Source organism: Canis lupus, chromosome 4, assembly GCF_048164855.1.
Source record: "Canis lupus baileyi chromosome 4, mCanLup2.hap1, whole genome shotgun sequence".
Lineage (NCBI taxonomy): Eukaryota > Metazoa > Chordata > Mammalia > Carnivora > Canidae > Canis > Canis lupus.
The window spans coordinates 35,350,701-35,377,066 of NC_132841.1; the positions used below are offsets into that span (position 1 = coordinate 35,350,701).

General features: G+C 45.2%; 2 protein-coding genes across 16 annotated transcripts in view; one reads left to right on the forward strand and one right to left on the reverse strand.

The window, feature by feature from the left end:
* Positions 1-22,562, reverse strand: part of GLUD1 (glutamate dehydrogenase 1) — a 34,039-nt gene extending 11,477 nt beyond the window's left edge. Inside the window, exons 1-5 of the mRNA XM_072823887.1 lie at positions 22,109-22,562; positions 9,036-9,116; positions 8,461-8,516; positions 7,597-7,660; positions 3,056-3,150 (exon numbers count right to left, since the gene is read on the reverse strand). Coding sequence (XP_072679988.1) covers positions 3,056-3,150; positions 7,597-7,660; positions 8,461-8,516; positions 9,036-9,116; positions 22,109-22,547 — 735 coding nt within the window. The 5' untranslated portion in view covers positions 22,548-22,562. The remainder of the gene's footprint in view (positions 1-3,055; positions 3,151-7,596; positions 7,661-8,460; positions 8,517-9,035; positions 9,117-22,108) is intronic.
* Positions 22,563-22,834: 272 nt separating this feature from the next.
* Positions 22,835-26,366, forward strand: part of SHLD2 (shieldin complex subunit 2) — a 77,388-nt gene continuing 73,856 nt past the window's right edge. For 11 of the 15 annotated variants that reach the window (XR_012029684.1, XM_072823875.1, XM_072823871.1 and 8 more), the window contains exon 1: positions 22,835-22,909. The gene's annotated coding sequence lies outside the window, so the exon portion shown is untranslated. Of the gene's footprint in view, positions 22,910-24,214; positions 24,995-26,366 lie in introns of those variants that run through there. The other 4 variants (XM_072823872.1, XM_072823869.1, XM_072823870.1 and 1 more) reach the window with 3 other exon arrangements.

Genomic DNA, 26,366 nt, shown 5'->3' on the forward strand with positions numbered 1-26,366 from the left:
GTCTTGTTTAAAAACAGAGACCATAATTCGGAGTTCATTTAATATCAAAAGGGGACATGGAAAAAGCATCATTTTGGGGAATGGCAGTTAAAACCAAAATTCTCTGAAGCATCTCATACTGTTCGTTTTATTTCAGGGGATTTTCGCAATTTACCGATCTAATATTTATGAATACTTGTTGTCTTGTGTGTTTTACTAAGGAGTACTATTATTTTTTTAAAAAAAGATTTAATTTATTTATTTGAAAAAGAGAGAGATAGTGAGAGGTAACATAAGCAGGCAGGGGGAGAAAGAGAAGCAAGCTCCTGGTGAGCGTGGAAGCCAGATGTGGGGCCCGAATGCCAGGACCCAGGGATCATGACCTGAGCTGAAAGCAGGTGCTTAACTGACTGAGCCCCCCAGGTGCTCCAGGAGTGGGTACTATTCTGAGTGCATTATATTTTATTATTCAATTAATCATTAGGAGCTATTGCTATTGTCATCTTATATACGGGAAATGGAAGCATAGGGCGCTCAAGGCCTGCCACAGGCCATGGAGCTGGTGTGTAAGGGAGCCAGTTCTGAATCCAGGTGGCCTGCTCACACTCCCAACCACAGTCTGCACCCTCTCAGGTCCTCAGACTAATGTCTGAGCTCCTCTACTGCAAGCTGCAGCCCCCTTCCTTCTCTGGGGGCAAGAGTTCTAGTTCTCCTCTCCAGGGCTCATCTTGCCACTAGGGCCTCCCCCCAACTTTTTAAAAAAGGTTTTGAGACAGAGAGAGAGAGAAAGAGACAGAGGGAGCAAGTAGAGGGAAGGAGAGCAAAAATCTCAAGCAGACTCTGCACCGAGCTTGGGAGTGTGACATGGAACTTGATTTCAAGACCAAGATCATGACCAGAGCCAAAACCAAGAATTAGATGCTTAACGGAATGTGTCACCCAGGCGCCCCTCCCCCAGGGCCCTTTAAAGGAAAATTCACGAGGCCTTTATTTCCTTGGAGGACTCTGCTACCTCCGCTGTCCGTCTCTCTTGCATCATCTCCTGCAAGGATGAACGTGGAGCCCACAGCCAGACAATTGCCAACCACCCCTGTCCTTGGGCAGCAGGCACCTGTCTCGTTTCCGCTCTGCGGCCCAGCGCCATTCCTCTCTGTGAAGGCTACTCCTTGTGCCCCATTTCCCTCCTTCAACTGCTCCTTGCAGCCTGGTTCCACTTTCTGTCCCCCAGATGGATGATCTAGTTGCTGAACTCGTTTCTTCCCAAACACGGCTCCCTCAACGAGGCATGTGGAGCTCCTCGCCCTCCTCCTTCTGCAACTGACCACCTTCCCTCTAAATCCCTCTTCCTTGGGACTCCTGGGTGGCTCAGCGGTTGAGCACCTGCCTTCCACCCAGGGTGAGATCCCGGAGTTCCAGAATCGAGTCTCACATTGGGCTCCCGGCACGGAGCCTGCTTCTCTGTCTCTCATGAATAAATAATCAAATCAAATCAAATCAAATCAATCAATCCATCCATCCCTCTCCCATTTGTCCATTTGTCTCCAGCTCTACTGCAGGCCAGGGTCCCCCGTCTCCTGGGCTCCTGTATGGTCCTGCCCCTAACAGTCTCATTCCCTGCTGCACACAGTGAAGGTCAAAATGCCTCATGCCTGCTTCTAGTTAGCACTCCACCAGCATCCTTCTGTTTTTAAGGCAAAGACTTTGGTCCTATGATCTGGTCCAATTCTCCTCTAAGTGGCCTCTCTTAGACTCCACTCTCTGGATTTCCACTCTGACTACCCCAGTCTTCCCTCAGCCTCAAGTTCACTTCTGCACCCCAGAACTTTACCCAATGGTTCCTTCTGCCTCCAACACTCACAGCCCCGTCCCTTCTGCAAGTGATCCTATTCATCAGAGTGCAGACTAGAGCTTACTCCTTCAAGGAGGCCTCCTCTGATCTCACCTGTGGAGGCTTGGCCGGGCCCTGTTACGCCTTGTGCCAGCATCAGGACTCCCTGTGCTCCCAATTATCCCAACTGTACTGAATATCTTGCTTGTTTGGCAGAGGCTCTATCTATCTATCTATCTATCTATCTATCTATCTATCTATCTATCTATCTTTTATTACTTTATATTTTATTTTATTTTATTTTATTTATTCATGAGAGACACACAGAGAAGCAGAGACACAGGCAGAGGGTGAAGCAAGCTCCATGCAGGGGGCATGATGTGAGCCTCGATCTCGGGACCCTGGGGTCACACCCTGGGCTGAAGGCAGCGCTAAACCGCTGAGCCACCCGGGCTGCCCATAGATACATTTTTAATGAATGTCTTTTCAACTCCCTATCTCTTCCTACTCCTTAAATGTTTTTCAAGGTTCTATCCCTTTCAAGAACAGAAAGTTCGTTTTTCTCGTGTTCTGTATTAGTGGCACTACTTCTACTTGGTCTCTCAGACCCAAGTCCTCCTGGTTGTTTTCCTTGATAACACATCCAACTCCAGTCCTATGGAGTCTCTGTCAGGTGCCAACGCCTCTCCCCAGGCCTCGTGGCCCTGGGCTCCAGTGCAGTCTAACAGCACCAGCCCAGGCTCCTTGAGGAAAGGGGCAGTGCCAGAGCCTCCCCTCTCACTAGCAAAACTAGGGCTTGAGATTTTTGTCCTGGTTCATGTACTTCTTCGCTCTCCTAGTACACTTCTAAATAGGCCTCATCTCCATGTATTATCCTATCTCCATATCTTATCTGCTTATGTGTCTTAGTTCCTCTTTAAATGAAAGCTCTTTGCGGGAAGTCAGAATTGAAGGCTTCTTCATTTCCCTTCTAGTGTTTTACACCATGTCCTGCCCTGACTGGTAGGTGATCATTTCTGAGGTCCCATCCCAGCTTTCAGGATGGGGTGGCATGTAAGTGAAAGCTCAGTCCATGTTCATGCTACGTTTATGGTTTACGACTAGAGAGATGGAAGTAAAATAATGTGCAAATCAAGATACGATTAAAGGGGAGAAGAACCCAGCAAATTCTCTCCATCCACATAACATCAGTTTGTTATTTCTTGTAGACAGCAAATGAGGATCTCAGGGCTTTGGGTGGGTACTCACATAGTGCCCTATGGTGCTGGCGTAGGTGTCAGCAATCCAGGACATCTCCCGCTCACCTGTGCTCATGTCTGGGGCAGGCACATCAATGCCAGGACCTGGGGACACAAGGAAAGGGCATTGTACTAGCTTTTAAGATGAACTCATCTCATACACTTAAATCCTTGTAATTTTTTACAACAAAGCTACTGTGGTTAGAAAACATTAGATCTGGGTAACTACTTGAAGTCATAGAAATACTCGTTAAGTGCGTCACGACAAAATTTACACACACACAAATGTTATATGGGTAATTTCTCCCTCTGGTGTTGCCTTGAGATATTGTTCGGAAGTCAGTTCTGCTAACAGACAGAAGCCACTCAACTGGACTTCTGAATACATGAGCATAGGCACCTCTTGACCTCAGCTCCTTGAACTACATACAACCAGAGAGAACAGTACCATCCTGCCTACAGAAGGATGAGTGCTGTGCTTGGGGAGTGTTTGTGTCTGAGGCAGCACAGAACCATACCGCTTATGGGGGTGTAAGCCCTCCCCATCAAGTAGAAAAGGAAAAAAAAATACACATTGCTGAAGCATTTGTGTTAAGGCCCATAATTTCACCCGGGCTTTGACCTGTTATTCAAAGCTTCCTCAATGTACATAAAGTTTTAGGCCTCAGCTTTCAATTGCTCAGATCACAGCAGATTAGAAAGTTAGTTTGAGGATAAGAAGTTACTCCACGGCAGCAACAAATGCCAGTGTCAGCGCTAATATTGACGGCCACACCGAGATCTCTGGTAAAGATGCGTTATTACTATTTTTTAATATTTTATTTATTTATTCATGAGAGACAGAGAGAGAGAGAGAGAGAGGCAGAGACACAGGCAGAGGGAGAAGCAGGCTCCATGCAGGGAGCCTGATGTGGGACTCGATCCCAGGATCACGACCTGACCCAAAGGCTCAACCACTGAGCCACCCAGGTGCCCCTAAAGATGTGTTAAATGATGTCCACTCAAATCTGTCAAGGGAGGGATACAAATACATATAAAATACAAAAACATATAAATACAAAAACATCCCATTTAGTGGGTCAATTAAATAAAAATGCTGTATCTACATAAAGAGATACTATGCAGCCAGTAAAAAGCTTGTAGTCCTCACCAAAACACATTACGTGGGGAAAAAAAAGCAGGATTTGTATAGCATGTATAGAGGTTCCATTTACATAAAATTCTCTCTCTCTCTGGACAGGCCTGTGTATAGTCTCCATGCATTTATTTCCACCTGTATATGTAGTATGTGTGCACAAGTTTGGAAAGATATGGATACCTCACACTTGCTCACGATGTTTCCACTTCGGCCTTGTTTATAACTTTCTGTATTGTTTCAGTTAACTAATACAAACCCATTAACGTTTCAGAAAAATAGAACTTTAAAAATTATTCAGCTATGAAGTCTCCCACAGAAAAGTTCTTTCTAAGTACTCAAGTTCTGTATTTTTTTACTTAACCAACTGAATAACATATGCTTTAATACTGTCCTGTACTTTTGGGGCCCACGTCCAAGGAGGTGTTTCTCTGCACAGGCTGTGATGCAATGGCTACATAACTGGTCTAAGACAACTTGGAAATGGTCAAGCTTTTCACGCTCCCACCCGGCCCACAGCTAATCTGTCATTCTCTTGCATCTGAGCACCCTTTCTCTTAGGCAGTTTCTAACTCTCATGAAGTCTGACTTCCCGCAAATCACTCTACCCCTAACTCTCCTCCTTGGACGGACTCACGCCCTGTTCTAGTCTTATCCTCTGTAAAAGGGGCTCTACTCTTCTCATTTGCTCACAATGTCCATTCCTTGAGAGCAAGACTTCAAGGACGTTCGTAAAGATTTGTTTGATCGGATTTGCTTTTCTCCAAAGGTGTAAATGATAAACTGCTCCTGAATGCAAGGGGGATCTACAAACGTTTTTTAGTAGTATCAAGTGTCAAGTATGCTTGTTGCGTCAAATCACGATTTCAAGTGGAGAAGGGCTATTGGCAAGGGGCAAGTTTGAAGTATGCAGTTTGTAAACTGGAAATGTACCATGATAAATTCTGAGGCTTCTCAAAAACCTCAATTCATCTAGATGGCCTAAGATGAGACAGCGCTCCCGATCCAAAGCCGAAATCACAAAATATTATTAGGCTTATGAGTTTTCTACTCCACATAAAATCAATGGACAGCAATGCTCGGATTACAAGCAAAACCTGAATTACAGAAAAATACTCAAATATTTTAACAGAGAACAGGTCTGAACATCCACATTTTGTAAAACAGGTACATAACCCTGGGAAAGCTAAAATGCCATCAGTCAATCCCACAATAGTATAAAAAAGATGAAAAATTGACTAAAGAGCACAGCTGCTTTAACAGAACATGAGCACAGGGTGGAGCTGAAAGGCCAATTTTGGTGCAGGGAAATCTGAGAAAATTATAAAGAAATGGAGACATTGGATTACCAAGGGAACTTTACAGTTTACAAAGGTGGTATCTAAACTCACACAACAGAATAAACACCAAGCTTTCACAAGTTTAAAAAAAAGAAAAAAAGACACTAGAGGAAAGAACACTTCCTAACTCTTTCTCTGAGGCCAGTATGATGCTGTTATCAGGGCCTCACAGGAAGATTCTCTGAGGCCAGTATGATGCTGTTATCAGGGCCTCACAGGAAGAGAATACTACAGACCGATATCCCTTAGAACGGCATAAAAAAAAAAGTTCTTATGAATAAATGTAACAGAGGTAGTGTAAGATCTGTGCTGAAAAGCAGGGACCATCAGGGAAGGAAGGTAAAGGAGAATGACAACTGGGAGGACATTCAGTATTCGGGGACTGGAGCACTAGCCAGGTAGGACGGCTTCCCTCCACACTGGGCTGCAGAGCCACTGCAATCCTTAGTAAAAGCCCAGCTGACTTCTTTGCAGAAAATGAAAAGCTTTTCCTAAAGGCATAGGATGTGCCTGGGCCAGGACTCAGGCCCATGTCCAACTCACAGTCTGAAACTCTGGAAAGACAAGTCAGTAAGTAAGGGAGAAATAAATGAACTCAGTTGCAGAGGTTTACTCAGGACCAGTTCTGGGCCCTGGAGGGAGAGAAAGGATCCCCCCCCTCCCCAGATGCTACAAATCTTTCTGAGCCCAGGTGTCAGGTTAGCTGCATTGTGAGTCAATGAGGCTTTTGTGCTTCAACAAAGAAGTCAAATTGCAGTATTTAGGCTTTCACTGTTTCCAGGAATCACTTTTAACCTTTGGAATCCCAAGGTACTTGTGAATATAGAGAAAATGAAGCTCGTTATACTCTAGGTATGGGCAATAAAGTCTGAAGTGACTCAAGACTATTAAACACTTTGCGACTGAAGCTAAGAGAAAAATCATGAGGCTCTCTAGGCTGAACATGACTGCAGTTCACCAAATCTCAGCAGTAGTAGGCAGTTCTGTAAAGGAGGCAGTCCCCTCCAAGTACCCGGCACCCCCCTGTTCTGACAGGACAGATTCACAGCAGTGCTGAGGAGACATGCCAAGAATCCAAATGCCTGTGAAATGATGAACAACAGACCCAATCTGGTCAAGTTCTAGTGCTACTTATATTGATTTCTGTATTAGTTTATTTCATGCTCTTTTTTTCCTATGAAGAGGGCAAATTTCAAAGGAAGCATATCTTAAGTTCATAGGAATTAACAGTGGGGAGAATGTTGGGGAAGAAAAACACAGGGGCAGGAAAACAGAGAAAGTAGATTTTCTTTCTTATTTTAGTCAGTTTTTTTTTATGTTACAAGGGCAAACATTCTGTTAAATACTTTTATGTTATAAAAACAAATTAGAATCCTTCTAGAACAAAAAAGAAATATACAGACTTCATTTGCTTGAAAAACTGACTAAATGATGAGTATTTATATATCATAGCAAATATTCACATCTCACACAAAACATACAACACAGGTGACACTTACTGCAAAAACATCAAGCCTTTGAAGATCAGCACCCTTAGAAATCTAGTGTTTGGCAAAAGGGCCTCGTGACAAATATCAGGAACCCCGGGGACTCTCAAGACCCACCAGGGAGGGCAGATGGAGTCATCAGGGTGAGCCCCTCACCTCCCAGCCTGTGCCCACTGCTCTGAAGGGGCAGCTTGCTCTAGGCTCTTGTTCCAAAAGGCAGCAGATTTCTCACTGCTTGCAGAACAGACTATTGTAAAAGTGACTATTACATATTAAAAAAAATATTTATAAAACAGGTATTATTTATTTCCTAAAATCTTTCTGGATATCACAATAGAGATTGTCCAAGCAGAAGAGGTGGAAGCGATCCCCCTGTGTCCACACTGCATACCGAGAACCTGAGCTTTTCTACCTGAGACCTACCAAAACAGGCCCAAGTATGTCCACCGTATTTATCACAGAACCCAGTTTTTCAAAGTAAAGGGGCAATTCTACCCATGTGCATATAGATAAAAACAGGAGTTTAACTTAAGAAAATTGCCTTTTAGATGTTCCTACTCCATGCTCAAGCCTACAAGGTAATACATACCAATAAAGCCCTTCTTTGCCAGCTCCATGGTAAACCTCCTTGTAATCTTTTCCAATTCATTATCCTATAAAGGAAACAAATGAAAACAAAACAAGGAAACAAATGTTTTTGATAGAAAACCACTGGTGGAGATAAGTGATAATTGCCTCATATTTTCTATTTATAGGACATTTTCATATATCTTCTTGTGTAATCCTTACAACTTATAAAGCAGGCATTTCCATTTTGAAGATAAGAAAATGATAGATCAGAAATTAGGTTATACAAACAACAAACAGTAGAACTAGGGCTCAAATCCACTTCCTGTTCTCTTTGTATTAATATAGGACCCTAAGAATAATCCCTATGGCACATTTTCATTTAAATGGTTAAAAAAAAAGAATGAAATCATATATATATATATAAAATGTTTGTAACAGATGTTAATTCAGAGCTATAAAGCATAGTAACAGCTAGCTTAAATTAACTTGGAATTGATAGGATAAACAAGATTTTTACTAAATTAGGCTGTCACTAGGTTCTGAGATCCCAAGATAAGAGTCGCAGATCATAGGAACATGTTAAATGCATATAGAGCATATTATATTTATATTATAGACTATGTAACATGGATGGATATAAATGCCCTAAGAATATGAAGATGTTAATTACCTTTTAACCAAGTGTAAAAATGAAAAAGGACATTGATGTTAAGCAGGTGACCTTTATATGGCACCACACTCAGTGAGTTAATTATTTACTTGTTTTTCCATTCCTTTAAAATAGGGGCCATTAATCTCACTGGTATGGGGGACACATAGAAGCCCTGTAATTTCAAGTCCTTTATGAATGCACCATGTGCACAAATGTCATTTTGATACTTACAGTGTAGTTTTTGGGATTGATCTTAACACCAGCCTTGGCACCCCCAAATGGCACATCTGTAAGAGAAGGCTGCAAGTTGTTATTCCATACAAAGGATAAACAAATTCCGGAGGCAGAAAGCACTATGTGATATTACAATAATTCAAACGTGACTCTTTAATAAGATTTAGTTTCAGAAAATTCAAGAAATAAACATTGATCAACACTGATCTTTTCTAAAATGTCCTTGAACTAAAATTCTAGTGGAACAGAAATTGTAAGGCTGGGCAAATTATGTATATTTAATCAGTGTGCTTTACTACTTCTAAAAGAAAAAAAATACTTATTTTCCTTCTACTATGATTTGGTCTTACTTACAGAGTATGGAAAAGCAGTTAAAAAAAATCTACACTTAAAATCCAATTAGTTCCCATAAAAATTTTTCCATTAAAAAACAGATTAAATCTTAATTAAGACTAATTGAAAAATTATGTAAGCATTAAATTGTGCAATTTAAATAACATCCTAAAGGTAACCTGGTATGTTAACATATTTCCCCAAAGCATTTTCAGGCAGCAACAAAGGAGATCACTTACCAACCACTGCACACTTGTAGGTCATCAGAGAAGCCAGAGCTTTCACTTCGTCCACACTCACATCAGTGCTGTAACGGATACCTGCGGGGCGAGGGAGGGGGGTGAGAAAAGGGGATGTATTTAGAACATCCTTTGGGCTGGTTAAAAGAAAAAGTGCTAGAAATGGAAATGCCCACACTTTCTGCATTTTACACTCTGTTTTTTTCCAAGAACACTTCAAGTGGCTTGTGATACAAAGTCAAGGAAAATCTGCTAATTGGACACCTAGCACCTTGTACGGGCTACAGGAGGAGTACTGATTTAGATTTTTAAGTATTCTGGTGGTTAAGAGAAAAAGACAGGGATGGGAGTGCAGTTTTTGCATTCTGGTGGGAGCAGTTAAGAGCACCAAGCAAGGTTCCTGGAGATGAAGAGATGAGCCACAGTCCTGTCCTTCAGGAACGTACAGCCCAGTGGCAGACAGCAGGAACTATGGCTTCACAAGATAAAAAAAAAATCCTTCAAATGGAATTTTTTATGCTTTGAGGGAGGCATCTAACTCAGTGAAGGCTTTTTTCTTTTACTTTTTGGCTTGGATGATTTGGTAGCAGGGAGTTCAAAAAATTTAGATTAGAAATGACAGTTTTCTTAAAAGGTCTAGCAGTTATATTTATCTGTTGCCATAGAGCTTGCTTCCCTGTTTTGTTCAGGCCTCTATTAGAACTTTCTTCACTACAAGAGGCCCTACCTGACCACATTCTTTAAAAAAGCACCTTCCTCATCCCCACTCTCTAGCCCCATTTACCTTAATGTTTTACTGCTGACTTTATACTGTTTACTGTCTTGACTTCCCCACCTGGGAAGCTAGCTCAAGAGGACAGACTTTATTTTGTGCACTGCTTTAACTTAAATCTTGGTACCTAACATAGAAAATGGCATGCATGTATTAGGTGCCCAAATGTGTGGCGAATAAATATATCATTATTTCTTGACTAAGGCGTTATGACAGAAAAGCCATGGTCACTAAAAATTCTGATAAGCCTCTAAGTTGTACACAATTCACCGGAAGTGTCTGCATATATTATGGAAGAGCTGGAAAGTAGTTAAGAGGCAGAAAATTCAGGTCCTAAAAGTACTCCAGAAAAAAAAAATCTGTAAGCAATAAAGAACATTTATTATTTTTAAAAAAGGCTTTTATTTATTTATTCACGACAGACAGAGAGAGAGAGGCAGTGACACAGGCAGAGGGAAAAGCAGGTTCCCTGAGGGGAGCCCGATGCGGAACTTGATCCCGGGACCTGGGGTCACGACCTGGGCTGAAGGCAGACGCTCCACCACTGAGCCACCCAGGCATCTCTATATTTTTTTTAAATAAAAAAATTTGTTTAAACACTACAGTGTGTTTTTAAAATCAGTAAAAATGTTAACCATGTAACATGGCATAGGACTCAGTGGAAACCAGGCTACTAGGCTGGGACCTGGGCTGGGTGCAGGGAAGGGCACTGCTCACCTGGGGGCACAGACCTGTGCCCAGGGTCTGAATCAAGCCTGCACAGGACAGTGCTCGTGAGGCAGCCAGCACGGCGCCTGCGTGGGGTCAATGCTTCCACCTCTGCCATTATCACGGCTACTGCAAGTGTTACCAAGTACAGGCAGATAAAGAAATTCAGGTTTTAAAAAGTTTAAACTGATAGGCGTTTAAACAAACAGCTTAATAAATCTTGATTTCATTACCTCTTAAGATGAATGAGGGCAGTAAAATAGTCTGCTATTAAGGATTAGTATTTCTCCTACAACACACACAAAGCAGTTTTTTTCATTGCTCTTTTAGTGCCTGTGGAAGTAGTTGCTAAGTTATTTTAATTTCCCTTGTTTTCTTTCAAAAAAAAAAAAAATCACACCAGTTTCAGGTGTAGCATACACAGTGACTGGACAATCCTATATACTATACTATGCTCACAAGTGTAGCTACCACTTTCCTTGCTTTCTTAAGGGCAGGGAGAAGTTATTTTCCCTTATCCAATGCTTAAATCTAATGCATTCAGTGGGAAACTAAACACAGCTTGAAGAGTAACATTCACGAATCCGAGAGTAATCCTATTATTCTAGACTTTAATGCTAATTAGAAACTGGACTCTTCGTTGTACAAACTGGTGTAAACAAAATGTCTATTTTATTGCAGAAGCCTTGGAATGATGAGTCAGAAACTGTACATGTTTAACAAAAAACATGTTTCTGCTGGACGGAACCCAGGAATTCTTGTTTGTAAAGTGCAATTTTCTTTCCGAGCCACACCCAGCCAGAGCTCCAGTGCAAGCCACTGAAGAGAAGTAGTTACATCAACTACCTTGCACACCAGCCCGGAGGAGTCCACGAAGCAAGGGAGGAGCACTAAGGGAAGGAGGACGAGAGTTAGGGAGCTAAGCCCCGGAGCAGACGAAGTGGGGGCAGAGGGGGCGGAGGAAGGAGTGCACATGGCACTGCCAGGCTGAAGAAAAAACAGGCTTTCGTTTCAGCTTTCTAATTAATCAGCGATACACATAAATGTTTTTACTTCCTAAGCTGGCAGACACACTAGCACAGGATTACTGAAACTGTTAGTCTGGAACAAACTCTCCAAGTAGAGCCATAAATAAAATACTCTGTACTGTACCAGTACTGGGGACCAAACAAGCCCCAGGACAGGAGTTCACCCATCCCTAAGGGAAAGCACTGGAAACCGAAGATAATTAATAAAAATATACTGTCGCCTAAAAATTCTTACCCACGTTCTATTGGATGCTAAGAGTGTGATGGCAAAAAAGAAGTCGCTCCCCACTCTATTTGTAAATCCAGTGGATTGAGATCCTGGCACAACTGGGCTATGCAAGGGATAAAATGATGGGATATGGACTACTTTAAGTTGGTACAGACCCTACATCTTAAACTTCAAGGTTCTAAAAGGGGGAAAACATAGCATTTTTGAATGCCTATCTTTCAAGAATACAGAATTTTTTTAAAAAAAGATTTTACTTATTCATGAGAAACAGAGAGAGAGAGGCAGAGACACAGGCAGAGGGAGAAGCAGGCCCCATGCAGGGAGCCCGACGTGGGATTCGATCCTGGATCTCCAGGATCTCACCCTGGGCCGAAGGCAGGCGCCAAACCGCTGAGCCACCAGGGATCCCCAAGAATACAGAATTTGAAGACAAGACATTCAGTAAAGCCAAGTAACAGGTAACACATATACATACAAGAACATCAGGAAACCTTAAAATGTTTTAAACCAAAATGAAATAAGAAAGATCTTATTTGCAAGTCTGAATATTTTTACTTTTTCTAAAACCACACCTTTCCTTCTTTTCTTTGGGATGGGAAGTATGGTAGAGAAGGCTAAAGGTGAGCCAGACTGACAGCGATTGGATGGGCACAAGGGCGGAAACTGGAAGGACTGCGGGCAGCTGGGTGGCTCACTCTCAAATAAATAAATAAAATCTTAAAACACACATACACACACACAAAAAACCCTTATAGATGGACCAAAAATTTTATTTCAAAAATGAGAAGAAAAGTAAATTATGATTTTTTTGTTGGTATCCTAAAGTCCCACAGCACTACCTGTTAGCTTATGTTGCTGCTACTAGCACCACTAGCATTTGGGAAGTGATTACTTGTATCACGATGGAGGTGAACACTTTCAGTGGAAAGCAGGAGTCCAGGGCTGCCTAAACTAGAAACGTTTATTATTTACCAAACCTGGTATAGTTGGTGACACAGCTTTGAAATCAGACCTTTTACTCTGAAGAGTAATTAATTAACTGTACCATGCAGCTATTTTGAGCTAACTGGTATCTAGATGTTTCAAAAGAACATGAATAACATGCAGGTATCTGCACGCCACACAACAGGGAGCATTTCTCTGCCTGTTGACTTAATGACATTAAGTCTTAAAGATATTCCTTATCCTCAAGAGCTTCATGATTGGTGTACAGTTAAGTTTTTCTAGAATAAAAATCAAGAGAAAATTAGCTGAAGTTGCTATAGTGATGAAGAAACCACACCAGTTCCTTACTTTGAAAAAGATTCAGTGAAAACCACAACTGAGTAGCTTGAATTTTTTTCCTTTTGCCAGCTGACTCAAAACCAAAAACATACAAAAAAGCTCCTAGCAACTGAGTCACCATTGTTTTTTTACGATGAATCATTAACTAAACACATTCATGAAAATCCAAATGGTTTTAAAAATTACTTGAACCAAATCTTTTAATAGGGCTTGATTTATTAAAAATTCAATTTCCAACTATATTCTTTCACTTTTCAGAAAACCAGTTCTATCACAGGCACTGAACTCACAGGAAAACAAAAAGGCCTTAGAACTCTTAAAATGCATGCACTAACCGTCTTGCCATTTACTCATGAGAACAGCTTTTCTCACTTAATACTAATATAATTTCCTAATGTGCAACAGAATGGCATAACCTAATTACAAATGAGAAGAGAGCAATAAGCAGTGAGGAACCAGCACACATCAGTAAGTAACGACCACGGAAGGTATGAGAAGTCTCAGATCAAAACTGGTTCCACACTGCAAGGAGCAAAGGAAAAGCATACCTTTAACTGCTTTTGTTTACAGTGTCCATGTCTGTGTAAGAAGGCAAGGAAGCGAACACTTAAGGGTTCTAACCCATAATCAAAATCTTTGAGTGTTTGGAAGAGACAAACTTAGTAAGTTCTGGGAAGCATATGTTTAGCTGATGTTGGAGAAATGAAAGGGAAAATATTTCACTTCTTTTTCATTGACATTTAAAAGTTATAGAACACCTACATATATGTGCTCATCAAAGCTGAAACACAGGAAAAACTGAAATCTCTCCTAACTAGCACTATGTAATCCCCATCTTCTCCCTACGGGTGACTATTCATAGCAAGTGTGTGTGTGTGTGTGTGTGTGTGTGTGTGTGTGTGTGTGTATGTCCTCCCAAATAATTTGCCTGCATTTAAATACATACTATCTATTAAACATAGAGCTTTGTCTGGTGCTTATGTATTCAACTTACTGCCCAATGGATGGAGGAAAGATTATACGTTAAGAGGGGAGGGTTTTGTTCATTGGTTTCATAGACTGCTTATTCTTAAAACAGCAGTAAACTGAGTCCCACCTTCTCACCAAACAGGTCTTGGAAATGACGCTAGTAAAAGTGAATATAAAATTGGAGATTTATTAAAACATAACAGTAACTTGTTATAAAACGGTTCAAAGGGTAAAGGATCGAAATTACAGATACCCTGTTTCATATAAATTATTAATAAGCCAAGGTGGTATTTGAGATGGTCTTAAGAGCAGGAAGAGAATTCGAGGGACACAGGAGACAAGGAACGGATGGGCACCACAGGTAGGGCGACTGTACTTTCCAAGAGTAAGATCAAGACATTGGCAAATTGAACACCAATAAAAAATAAATTTATAAAAAAAGAAAAGAAATTTATATTAAAAAAAATAAGATCAAGAAAATAACATATGCTCGTATTTCCAATTTTCCTAAGGAACATTTTACACCAGATCTCCTTATTTTAAAAATTCAGTCCTTTCCTACTAACACTTTTTAGTCCCTGATACTACTGTTTTTTTCTAACAGTTCCTCAGACTAGAAGTTTGACTTATCTTTGACCTTTCTCTTCATTGAGAGATCCTACCTGTTGGGAAATACTATCCTTCCTTCAAAATGTTTTATCCGCTTGTGGCTTTTCATTTCTTTGCTGTAACTTATCACTTCATTCTCAGCTCCTCTGCTGCCCAGCCTTCTGGGCCCTTCCAGATTTATCATTATCCACCCAACAAGCATGAAGAGAAAGCTGTTTCTGCTCGCATACTTCTGACGCCAAATGTGTGGGTTTTCCACACCAACAACCAGTTCTCCAATTCTCTGTGGACACCAGCTAGTTGTCGTACGTAGTTTAATTCGATTCTGACACTGGCTACCTGGAGTTAGTGCAGACTCCACAGATTAAGGGCTTAGTCCCACAGGACTGGCCTTCATATTAATCCCAAGTATTGGGTGCCCAGGGTACCCGTACTTTTGTCTAACTTGGTTACAAACCAGAGGCTCCTACGTCCCCCTTTCCTCAGGTTTGAGAATTTGCTATAATGGCTCACGGCACTCAAGTAAAGCCTTTACATGTTTACTGGATTATAAGGGTTCTGAGTATAGGAGCTTCTGTCCCTGGGTAACAGGTGCGCCTTCCTCCGGGCACGCGGATGTGCACCAGAGCTCTCAGAACCTAGTAGTTCAGGGATTTTTATGAAAGTTTCCTCATGTAGGCACGATGGCTGTTGCCTCAGTATCCGACTTCTCTCACTTCCATGGAGGAGGACAGAGGATGGGGCTGAAAGTTCCAAGCTACTCATCATGGCTTAGTCTTTCTGGTGACCAGCTGCCATCCTGAAGCTATCCAGGAGCCCACCAAGGGTTGCCTCATTGAAACAAAAGATGCTCCTATCACCTAGGAAATTCCAAGGGATTTAGAAGCTCTGTGTCAGGAACTGGAGTCAAAGACCAAATATTAGGACAAAACAGGCTCTCAGGAAATTACCAGGATTTTAGGAGTGTCAGGAACTGGGGGCAGAGACTAAATCAGTATCTATTATGTCATAAAACCACACTTTCCACGATTTACAAACACACAGTCTGTCCCAGGATGCCATCACACAGTCTTCCCTGTCGCCTGGGCTGAGAATCAGTCACCCCCTCTACTTCTCTTTATCTAAAATGTTCTTTCCCCCATCCAATTCACATCCAGCCCTCCTTGCTTACAGATTAAGACTATCGCTCCCTGGTTTTCTTTTTGGAACTCCAATTGCAGCAATGCATTGTTGAGTAGGTTTTCAACTGTGTCATTTAGTGACTGGTTTTGGGAAAGGAAAATGTAGAAAATAGAATACTGAGCTAAAAGCAAAAGGAGAATGACACAGATACCATAAGAGATTTGGGATTCTATTTTGAGGAAATCGATGAAAAGACATTTTGAGGAAAAAAAAAAAAAATCAGCTTTTTTTTTTTTTTTTTGGTTTTGTTAAAGCTTTCTTATGGATAGTTCCCCCAGCAAAAAAGCATAGTACCTGACACAGAGCAGGACCTGTAATGAACAGGTTAACTATCAGAAATCCCCACGAGCTAAGGAATGTTCCTTAATTAAGCATAAAGTTTAAAGCTCTTGTCTTCAGGGAAAACGAACACATAATGGAAAAACAGATTTGGAATATAATCTATAGCTTTTAATGAACAATCCTTATTTAATACACCTCCAATATGGGTACTCTCACCCTTGACTATTATTCCCTGCGGTTTCTTTTTTGGTAAAAGGGATAAAAAAAAAAATAGTTCATGTACATCATAAGGCTCAAATGCACAAAATGCTTTTTTTCCCCCTGGAATAAATGGACCTGTAAAGATTTCATATATGGGCAGGTTTTATATGCATAGTTGTTGGAATACCTATGCATTTTCTAGGGAAGAGGGAGGCCTTCTAGTAGCTTTTAACGCATTTCAAATGATCCAAAGTGTTAGGAGTCATTGTGTGCAGGGCATGACATGGCTCTCAACCATTGCTTAGGATATAATTTTTTTTTTACACGAATAAACCGCAATGATTAAGGAGGGGGGTGCTGGAGTCAGAACCCCAACTCTGCTACTTAACTGGGTGTGTCAACCTTTCCAGGAGTCTTTACTCTTCAGCCTTAGAGTCTGCATTTGAAAATAGGGGACAACTGTGTTCATGAGGTTGTCATGGGCAATAGAAGTGATGATGCGTGAAAAGCTCTTAGCAAAGTGCCTGGTGTCCGCAGAGAGCTCGGCAAAGTCAGCTGTTAGCTTACCCCCTGCTCTGCCAGTTGACCTGTGCAGAGGCAGGATGTCCCAGGTGCTGCCCCCTTTGTGAAGGAAATGCCTGGAGCAGCCCTCTGGCGGGATGCAGCTCCGCCCCTGCTAAGCCTGCCCCGGCCCGGCCCGGCCCGGCCCTAACGGGCCCTTTTACATCCCGTATATGATCCCATCTATGATCCTGTAGATGAACGCTTCAGCCCTCACGGGACTGCAACCTGCATTCATGTCTGCCTCTGGAGAGGGGACAACTCTGCCTCGCTGGGACAGCAACGTCAGTTTTAGGGAATGGCTTCGGATAGAAAATTGTTCAGTTATTTTATGGGGAAGATCTGGGGGCAGAGCTGCTTCATTTTTCATTTTATAACTGTTAACTGCTATTTGAACATTTGAAGGCTATGCAAGTATTTTAACAGGAGTTTCTTGGGTACAGCCATCATGGGCTGTTTAGGAATCGAATCCTTTATAGAGGTGATATGAGGTCCGAAATCTTTTTTATAAAACAAAAATCTAATTATTATGCAAAATAAATGGAAAAAACCCACACGGCCCCAGAAGCCCCAGGTCAGGCTATTGCCTAGGAATTCTTCAACAACCAAAAAGCTAGTGTTTTGGCCTTTATTGGTTTCTGGCCGAACCCTCAGCACCTTTAACATCATTGGACAAAAAACAATTTTCTTGACCTAAATCATCATCAATAGCTGCATACCCAATTTCTTCCCTCTATAGGTCAGAAAGTCCATGTTCATTTTTTATTTATTGTACTTAAAATTCAAGCACTGCCAATTTCATTGGGGTTTAATACACTGGTGCTTGTCCTCCAATTGTTGATGCTCCAATTCCCGCAGTGTGTTCCCTGCATAATGAGAGGGCCGTGGTTGTGTGCCCCCATATGGGCTTTTTGCTGCCAAAGCTGGCCAGCTACGGGGATTTGGACCAAGTGAGGGGAAGGCCTGAGGGCCATCGGACGCGGAGTCGCCGCCACTAACCTCGTTTACTATTCGAGGTGCGGGATGGGGGCAGGTCACATGCATTTGGCTTCTATGAAATTCAAGGGCCTCTATGATGGCAACCCAGTTCTGGATTTAATTTAAAAGGATTAAAAAAAGCAGCAGTGGGGCAGCAACCACAGAAACCTCAGGGATGAGGGCTGCGGGGAAGAGCACATTACAAATTACTTGTCTTCTAGTGGAACTTTCAGATTGAGTTAAATCCTAAATTTAAGGCTACATTTTATCTCGTGGGAGCAGATGCAGACACACACTCACACTTCAAGAATATTAGAGAATGTGAGAGTTTATTCAAAGTTACCGGGATGCCTGGGTGATGCCTGGGTGGCTCGGTGGTTGAGCACCTGCCCCTGACTCAGGGTGTGGCCCTGGGGTCCTGGGATCCAGTCCCACATCAGGCTCCCTGCCTGCTTCTCCTTCTGCCTACATGTCTCTGCCTTTCTCTGTGTCTTTCAAAAAGAAATAAAATCTTAAACAAACAAAAACCAAAGTTACCCAAGTTTTGATGGTTGTTAACCTGGCACAGAAGTCAGAATTTTTTTTTCCCCAGTAAAGGCAGAGCATGCATGTGTTGTTTTCTAAACAGGATCAGTACTTTCTGCAGTCTTCCTCCAAAGTACCACCATTCACCGCACCATCACAGCCCAGAGGACCACGGACTAATATTACACTGACTCCAATCCAGAGCAGCCTCCCAAGGCCTCCACCCCTGCATCCTGTCCCCTAGAGACAAGAACAAAGACCGTCTACCTCCCACTGTTTCCTTTTTTGCATTTTGGCTCTTTAAAAACAAGTCAATGGGTTAACAGAGTTTTGGTACTGATATTTACAGTTAAGCCAAAGATTTAGGGTCAGTGTATCACACTATTCCACTTAGAATCTATTAGCTTTATTTAAAATTATGTTAATTTTAGAAAGTTCTATGATGGAAGGAAGAGTAACAGGGACTTCTAGGTTAATATTAGTTTTAATATGAAGAAGATAGGGGAGGACAAGCTGGGAAAGTTAAATTGCTCCTACATCAATGAATTGCTATTATCAATCTGTACTTCTCTCGCCAAAGATACACTTTCTGAAAAGGCACTATATTGGTCTCAGGCAGAACCACAGGCCAATAAAATACAGAATTTATTTCGAGAAAGTTAACAGGAACAATCAGTGATAATGTTTTCAAACATGTAGGAAACTTTGAAAAAGTCTTCTCAAAGCAGAAATTCCCACAACATTCATTTTACTGAAAATATTTAGGCTGCTCTTAAAACTTCCCTTCAGAGCCTATAACATATTCTTTTGCAAATCCTTAAGAGATGCAAATTTTATGGCTTCAGTCAAAAATCCCTTGTGGGGAAGAGGCAAAAACCCCAAAATGTCTTATTAAATATTTACTTGGAATAAAGTACACACATCAGCCACCCCCAGGTCTCAAAACCACCTGTTACCCTCACACAGATTATAATTAGATTGTTACTTTGCTTCAACCTTGAAAATGGTATTTTGGAAAAGTCAGGTAGAAAGTTGCTCAAGGAAAGATTAGATGCAGAACACTGAGGGTGATGAATGGGATGAAGAGGAGCAGACAAGGCTTGTGTGTGTGTGTGTGAGAACAATGGTAGAGAAGGCAGTAGAGGCGGTGAGAGAAAAGTGTGCTTAAAAGGGCAAGATGTACTGAAGTCACAGGGATTATTCAAAGGATCCTTAAAAATTTCAATCACCTAATATATTCTATATTTCTAAGACCAGAGTGCAATCCATGAGGTCAACAATTAAAACCCCCCAAACAACCCAGCTTTAAATGTTTAATTGGAGACAAAAACTACCAGAATACGGTGCTCCTGGCATATACATTCTTTGTGTCAGATAAAGGTGATAAAATGGGAAGATCTTGTAGTGTCAGGAAAGCAAAAGGTTAAGTCCACATTATTCAAATTTTGCTGATCAACTATTTAGCACACTGATCGTTATGTTAAGCACATCAAAATATTTCAAGGGCCTTCATAGCTATATAACCCTTCCCAATCCTATTACCTCCTTAACGTTTTCAACTTTCTTAAGATAATAAATTTATCACTTTATAGAGGCCAATTTTCTTCCATGTTATCTTCCAATGCCTGCTACTAGTTATTAGTTGCAATTCGGTTTCTGTGTTTATATGCTGGGAGTTGACAGTGCTTTCAGTACATGCCTTTTGGTAAATGGGATAAATTGAGGAGAGAATTGTATCTTACACTTCAGGACAAGCAAGTGCTACGGTATCAGTGCCTCAATATGGCTGATGCGGTTTGTTGCTAGGTTCAGTATTTTGGTATCACAACTGCTGTGACAACAGGAGAAGGAGGACTGACAAACTATGGCAAATCTTAGTTGCTTTAGTAAATTTGTGGAGTTGAGATTTTTAAAGATAGGAGAGGGCTTGGCCTATAAAGACCACAGGATTATAAAGAACTTCAAGGACACAAAATCAGATCCTGCAGAAAAACACACATACTGGTTTATTTGCTTATCTCTTAAGTGACTGGAAAATATTGCCAAGAGGATAGTAATATAAACTAGACGGCCATTTTAAAGAAACACTGCAATTTAGTGTTTGCTAACTTCTCTTTCTCCAACATCCTTGTTTGGTTTTCTTGGGAGTCTAAAACGTGTATTCTTGTTTAAGAGAATAAGGGAGTGGTAGGAAGAAGGAAGAGGATGGCGGAGATTGCACTTTTTATGTAATTTTATAGGCACAAAGGGAAATTAGAGGTCAAAGTGGCTCAAACGTAAGTTTGAGAAGAGGAAAGGGAGCTAGAGGATAATTAAGCTCTAAAGGTATGTCCCAGAAGAGGGTGGGGTCAATGCAGATTTAGCAAGTAAAACATTAAACAGTTTCAGGCAACCTTTGTTCCCAGGCTGGAAGGGCCAGCAGGGCTCAAATTTCTCTAGTAGAGAGATTTTTAAAAACTATCCTTAGACTTCGGCTAGTAGAATAGAAGGCTCGTGGAGACAAAGGGTCCAGCCCAACATCCTCTCTGTGCTTGTTAGCCAAGCAGCCTCCAGCAAGACTTCAACTTCCTGGGCCTTTTATCGGACATCATTCTCTTTCAGTAGAAAAAAAGCGATTGTGCCTTCTTTCTAGGTTATGCCTAGACACCTTTAAACATGTATTGTGCAATTTCTTGGGGAAAAAAATTTTTTAAGAGTTTATTTCCTCAAGGGAAGCAATCTGACAGTATAGAAGCCAAATGTACAGATATTCCCAAGTTTAACTGCAGGATAACTGGGTAACTACCAAATTGTAATCGACTCAGCTCCTTTCTCCAGTACTTATCTTCTCCCCAAGCTCAAATCTGGTGCTAGCCAGGACCAGTACACACCCCCAGGGCTATTTCATTCCATTGGCTGGCGGGCCGGCCTGCATTCTACACCCTTTAGATTTACTGTCACGGCGCCTGGTGTTTGTTTGTCGGAGATGATACCTTGCTCGTGTATCGCTTTTTTTTTTTTTTTTTGTTTGGTGTGTGTGTGCGCAAAACAGAAGCTGTCAGGGCAGAAAAATAACTCGCCTTAAAAGACCAACGTGTCATTAGTGAAGTCATCTGTTAGTACACGGTCTAGATTTCAAACCGAAAAGGCAAATTCACTCTGTAGGTCTCCCGATCGTCTGTCGCGGATGTGAAAAGGAGCGTATAAAAAAAACAAAAAAACCACCCTGGAAATAATTATCTCATAGTTTGCGTTCCGGTGACTCATAGAAGCTCACAAAAACTTGAAAAAGGCACCGTCAGATCCGGCCGGCCATTCCCATTTCCAGAAGGGCGTTCGCCGGGCCCACCCGGCCTCCTGCACCCGCGAGCACGGAGCCGCCGCCCGCATCCGCAGGCCGAGCCCGGGGTGCCGCGACCGGGGCGGCGGGGGGGGCGGGGGGGGGAGCGGCGAGGAGGGGAGGGCGAGGGGGGGATGCGACCCGGCCTGGGGGGGGGGCGGCGAGGAGGGGAGGAGGACGAGGAGGGGCGGGGGTGCCCGCGACCCGGCAGGTGCGGGACGACGGCTGGGGGGTGCGAGGAGGGGGTGATGCCCATGACCCGGGCGGGGGGGAGGGCGAGGAGGGCAGTGGGGGATGCCCGCGACCGAGGCAGGGGGCAGGACGACGGCTGGGGGTGGGGGCGAGGAGGGGCGGGGCGCCGCGGGCTCCCCTCCCCTGCAGGGCGCGCGGGGGAGGACGGGGGGCGGGGGGGCGCCGCGGGCTCACCTCCCTTGCAGGGCGTGCGGTGCTGGCTGTGCTGGGCCCGGTAGCCCTCGATGACCTCCCAGGAGCCGTCGTCGCGGCGGATGGGGAAGGACAGGCTGAGCACATGGTTGCAGGGCTTGATGATGCGCAGGATGCCGCGCACCCGGTTCCGCCGCTGCTCCTCGCTCTCGCGCGTCCGCAGGTCCTCCACCAGCTTGTCCTCCACGATGCTGGCGCCGCGGTCGAAGAAGCCCTCCACCATCTTGAAGAAGTTGGGGTCGTCCTCGCGGTCGGCCGCCGCCTCGCTGTAGTGCCTCCGCGCGGGCGGCGGGGCGGCGGGGGGCTGCGGGCGGGCGCGGCCCCGCAGCGCGGCGGCGTCGGGGGCGGCGGAGGCGGCGGAGGCCAGGGCGGCGGGCCCGGCGCGGGGCAGCAGCAGCGCTTCGCCCAGGCGGCGGTACATGGCGGCGGCGGCGGCGGCGGCGGCGGGCGGGGGCCGCGGGCGCAGGGAGCTCGGCCCGGCCGCGCCGCCCTTTTAAGCGGCGGCTTCCTCCCCCGGCTGTCCCCTCCCCTCGGGCGCCCGCCGCCGCGCGGGAGGACGGGCTTCGGGGCCGCGGCCCGGGCGGCCTGCGACGGGCGGGGCGGGGCGGGGCGGGGCGCGGCGCGCCCCCCGGGAGCCGGGTCTCCGCCTCAGCGCGGCCTCGCGGGGCCCGGGGCGCGGGGGCGGGGCGGGGCCGGGCGGGGCCGAGTGCGCATGCTCGCGCGGCGGGGGGCGGGGCGACGGCCCGGCGGGAGGAGCGGACCCGCGCGGAGGCGGTGCCTCAGGTCTGTGCGCGCCCCCGGCCTCGTCCCGGGGAGGGGGGGCCGCGGGGGGAGCGGGAGGCAGCCCGGGAACGGGGGGGGCAGCCGGGGGAAGGGGGAGGGCCCGCGGGGAGGGTCCGCCCGGGGAGGGGCCCGCGGGGGAGGGGGCAGCCCGGGGATGGGGGAGCCGCGGGGGGAGCAGGAGGCAGCCCGGGAAGAAGGGGGGCAGCCGGGGGAAGGGGGGCCAACCAGGAAGGGGGTACAGCTCGGGGAGGGGGGCCGCGGGGGGAGGAGGGGGCCGCCGGGGGGAGAGGGCAGCCGGGGGAGGGGGAGGGCTCGTGGGGGAGACTCCTGGAGGGGGGGCCGCGGGGGGAGGAGGAGGCAGTCCGGGGAGGAGCCCGCGGGGGGCGGGGGGCGGGGGGGCAGCCCGAGGAGGGGCCGGCGGGGCAGGGGCTCTCCCGCCTCTGGGGGGCGCTGAGCCGCGGGTCCCAGGCCCGCGGGGGAGGCGCCGAGGCCTGGCGCGGGCCGCGCGGGGTGAGTCACCGGTGCCGCTCCCGTCCGCTCCCCCGCCCGAGCTCCGGCGGCCGGCAGCCCGAGGAGCGGCGGGGGGGGGACTGGGGACTCCCTCCCCGCGGCCCGAGCCCCCGGGGAGCCGTCCGCGCTGCCCCGCGCAGCCCCGGGCGCTGTCAGGGTGGAAGGCGGCCCTCGCGGCCCAGAGCGGCCTCTGCGGGCCTGGAGCTGCAGCGGCCTCTGCAGACCTGGGGCCGTGACCCGGGGTCAGGCCTGGAGCGGCCTCTGCAGACCTGGGGCCATGACCTGAGGTTGGGCCTGGAGCGGCCTCTGCAGACCTGGGGCCGCGACCCTGGGTCGGGCCTGGAGCGGGCTCTGCGGGCCTGGGACTGGGCCTGGGCCTGGGCCTGGGCCTGGAGCTGCAGCGGCCTCTGCAGACCTGGGGCCGTGACCCGGGGTCGGGCCTGGAGCGGCCTCTGCAGACCTGGGGCCATGACCTGAGGTTGGGCCTGGAGCGGCCTCTGCAGACCTGGGCCTGGGCCTGGAGCGACCGCTGCAGACCTGGGCCTGGGGCTGCATCGGCCTCTGCAGACCTGGGGCCGCGACCCGGGGTCGGGCCTGGGCCTGGGCCTGGGCCTGGGCCTGGGCCTGGGCCTGGAGCTGCAGCGGCCTCTGCAGACCTGGGGCTGCGACCCGGGGTCGGCCTGGAGCGGCCTCTGCAGACCTGGGGCAGCGACCCAGGGTCGGGCCTGGAGCGGGCTCTGCGGACCTGGGCCTGGGCCTGGGCCTGGGCCTGGAGCTGCAGCGGCCTCTGCAGACCTGGGGCTGCGACCCGGGGTCGGCCTGGAGCGGCCTCTGCAGACCTGGGCCTGGGGCTGCAGGGGCCTCTGCAGACCTGGGGCCGCGACCCGGGGCGCTGGCCCCTGCAGGGCGCTGCGCCCTGCGCTCCGGGTGGGCCGCGCGGCTTCAAGCCGTGGACCCCGTCTGTTAGACGAGGTACCGACCAGAGGCCACATGCCCGGCTGTAGTTGTCCTTTGCTGGTACTATTTATTGTACTTTGCTGGTTTTATTTATTGAAAAAATTTTTCTGGTTTGAAAAAATTTTTCTGGTTTGAAAAAATTTTTTTATTCTTTTATTTATAATTTATGATAGTCACACAGAGAGAGAGAGGCAGACATAGGCAGAGGGAGAAGCAGGCTCCATGCACCGTTAGCCCGACGTAGGATTCAATCCCGGGTCTCCAGGATCGCTCGCTTGGGCCAAAGGCAGGCGCCAAACCGCTGCGCCACCCAGGCATCCCTACTTTGCTGGTTTTAAAGTGTTCCTTTTTGACCTGTGAAGCGACCTCGCTTTCCTCACTGTTACGCCGTGGTAGAGAATGGCCATGATTCCTACAAGGCGCTGACCGGTGTGAAGGGAAACCTGCGTGGGTTAGATTGCTAAGCCCTCTCGGTGCTCTCAACGCCAAGAAGACGCACATTATATTTTATCTTGTTTGGTATAGATAAATGTGTCATTATTTCTATTGGTTGTTTTCCAGTGAAAACTATTCTCTGAACTGAAACCTGGATTTGTCTTCTTGGTTAAGAAAATGAAGGTACCAATTTGCTTTTCACTTGATGGCCTCATTTTACATTGCAAAAAAAAAGAGAAAAGAAGCAAAAACCAAAACAAAAAACCCCATGAAAACCAAACCCCAAATCCTAAAATTTTAGAATAAAGTGGACTAGCATCAGTAAACGTGTGGACATTTTTTCTCTTCAAATTAAATTCTTTGGTATGTTCTGGGGAAAGTGGTTTTAAAAGCTTAGTTTTATTACCCTGTTTATCTCATTCGTGATAACCATAGCCTTCAGAAAAATAAATGTTTAACTTTGCTTCTTCCAAGTTTTATTCATCTGAATTCAAAAGTCAGAAAGGCTATGGAAGTAGCGAGGAGATCATTTTTAACCCAGGACAGCCTCCTGTGTATAAATGCCTTACAAAATGGCTCCACGAGAACCCTATGAACCTAGATGCTTTCATTTCTTAAGTCTTCGTTATGTTTTAGAAGTCATAAAAAATGTTTTCAGATGTTTAAAGAGTGACAATTTCCAAACAACACTACTCTCCCTCCCCCCATTTAGTAAGTAGTTCGAGTATTTCTTTTTAAGCTAAAGTAGGTATTATAATTCCTGATTTAATGCAAGAGGGCACTGAAGCTCCCAGACCAAGAAGATTGTTGGTGGTCGCCTAGCTGGTAAATAGTGGGCTGAGACTCAAACCTGTGTATTTCACACCAGAGTTACTCTATTGCCGCAAGGCCAAGAAATATTTGAAGTATGTGTTGCATTTAGTTTAATTGGTGATGTAAGGTCTCGTAAGTTTCAGCTTTACCTTGATGATCTGTTTTATTTTAAATTCCAGTATGGTTAGCGTACAGTGTTATATTAGTTGCAGGTGTACAATGGAGTGATTCAACAATTCTACAGGTTACCTTGATGATTGCCTCTATAAAATATACAGTTATTTTGCAAATTAAAGTTTAATTAGTAATTTCCATTTCAAAAGGAAGCCAGAATTTAACTTGGAGGGAGTTTTGGTCATTTGATAATGTTCAACAAAGACAAGTCAATTTTCTGCCTTTGACATTTATGAGTTTTCCTTAGCTGTTTTAGAATTCTAGGTCATTTCTCTTTGATGTATTGCATGCTTTTGTGTTTTCAAGTGCTTTTAAGAATATTTCAGAAGAAGAATTTTAAGATTTAGAAAGACTTAGCATAAAAATAAAAGAACATAGCATTTTAAAAAGTGATTTGAAAAAGTAATACATATTTTCCACCTTGTGTCTGTTTATACTTGTCTCTTCTGGACATTTCCTTTAGACCAAATGGTACAATACCTAGCCCTTTGTGACTGGCTTCTCTTACTTAGGATAATGTAAAGATTTCATCTATGTTGTAGCATGGATCAGTATTTCATTTCTTTTT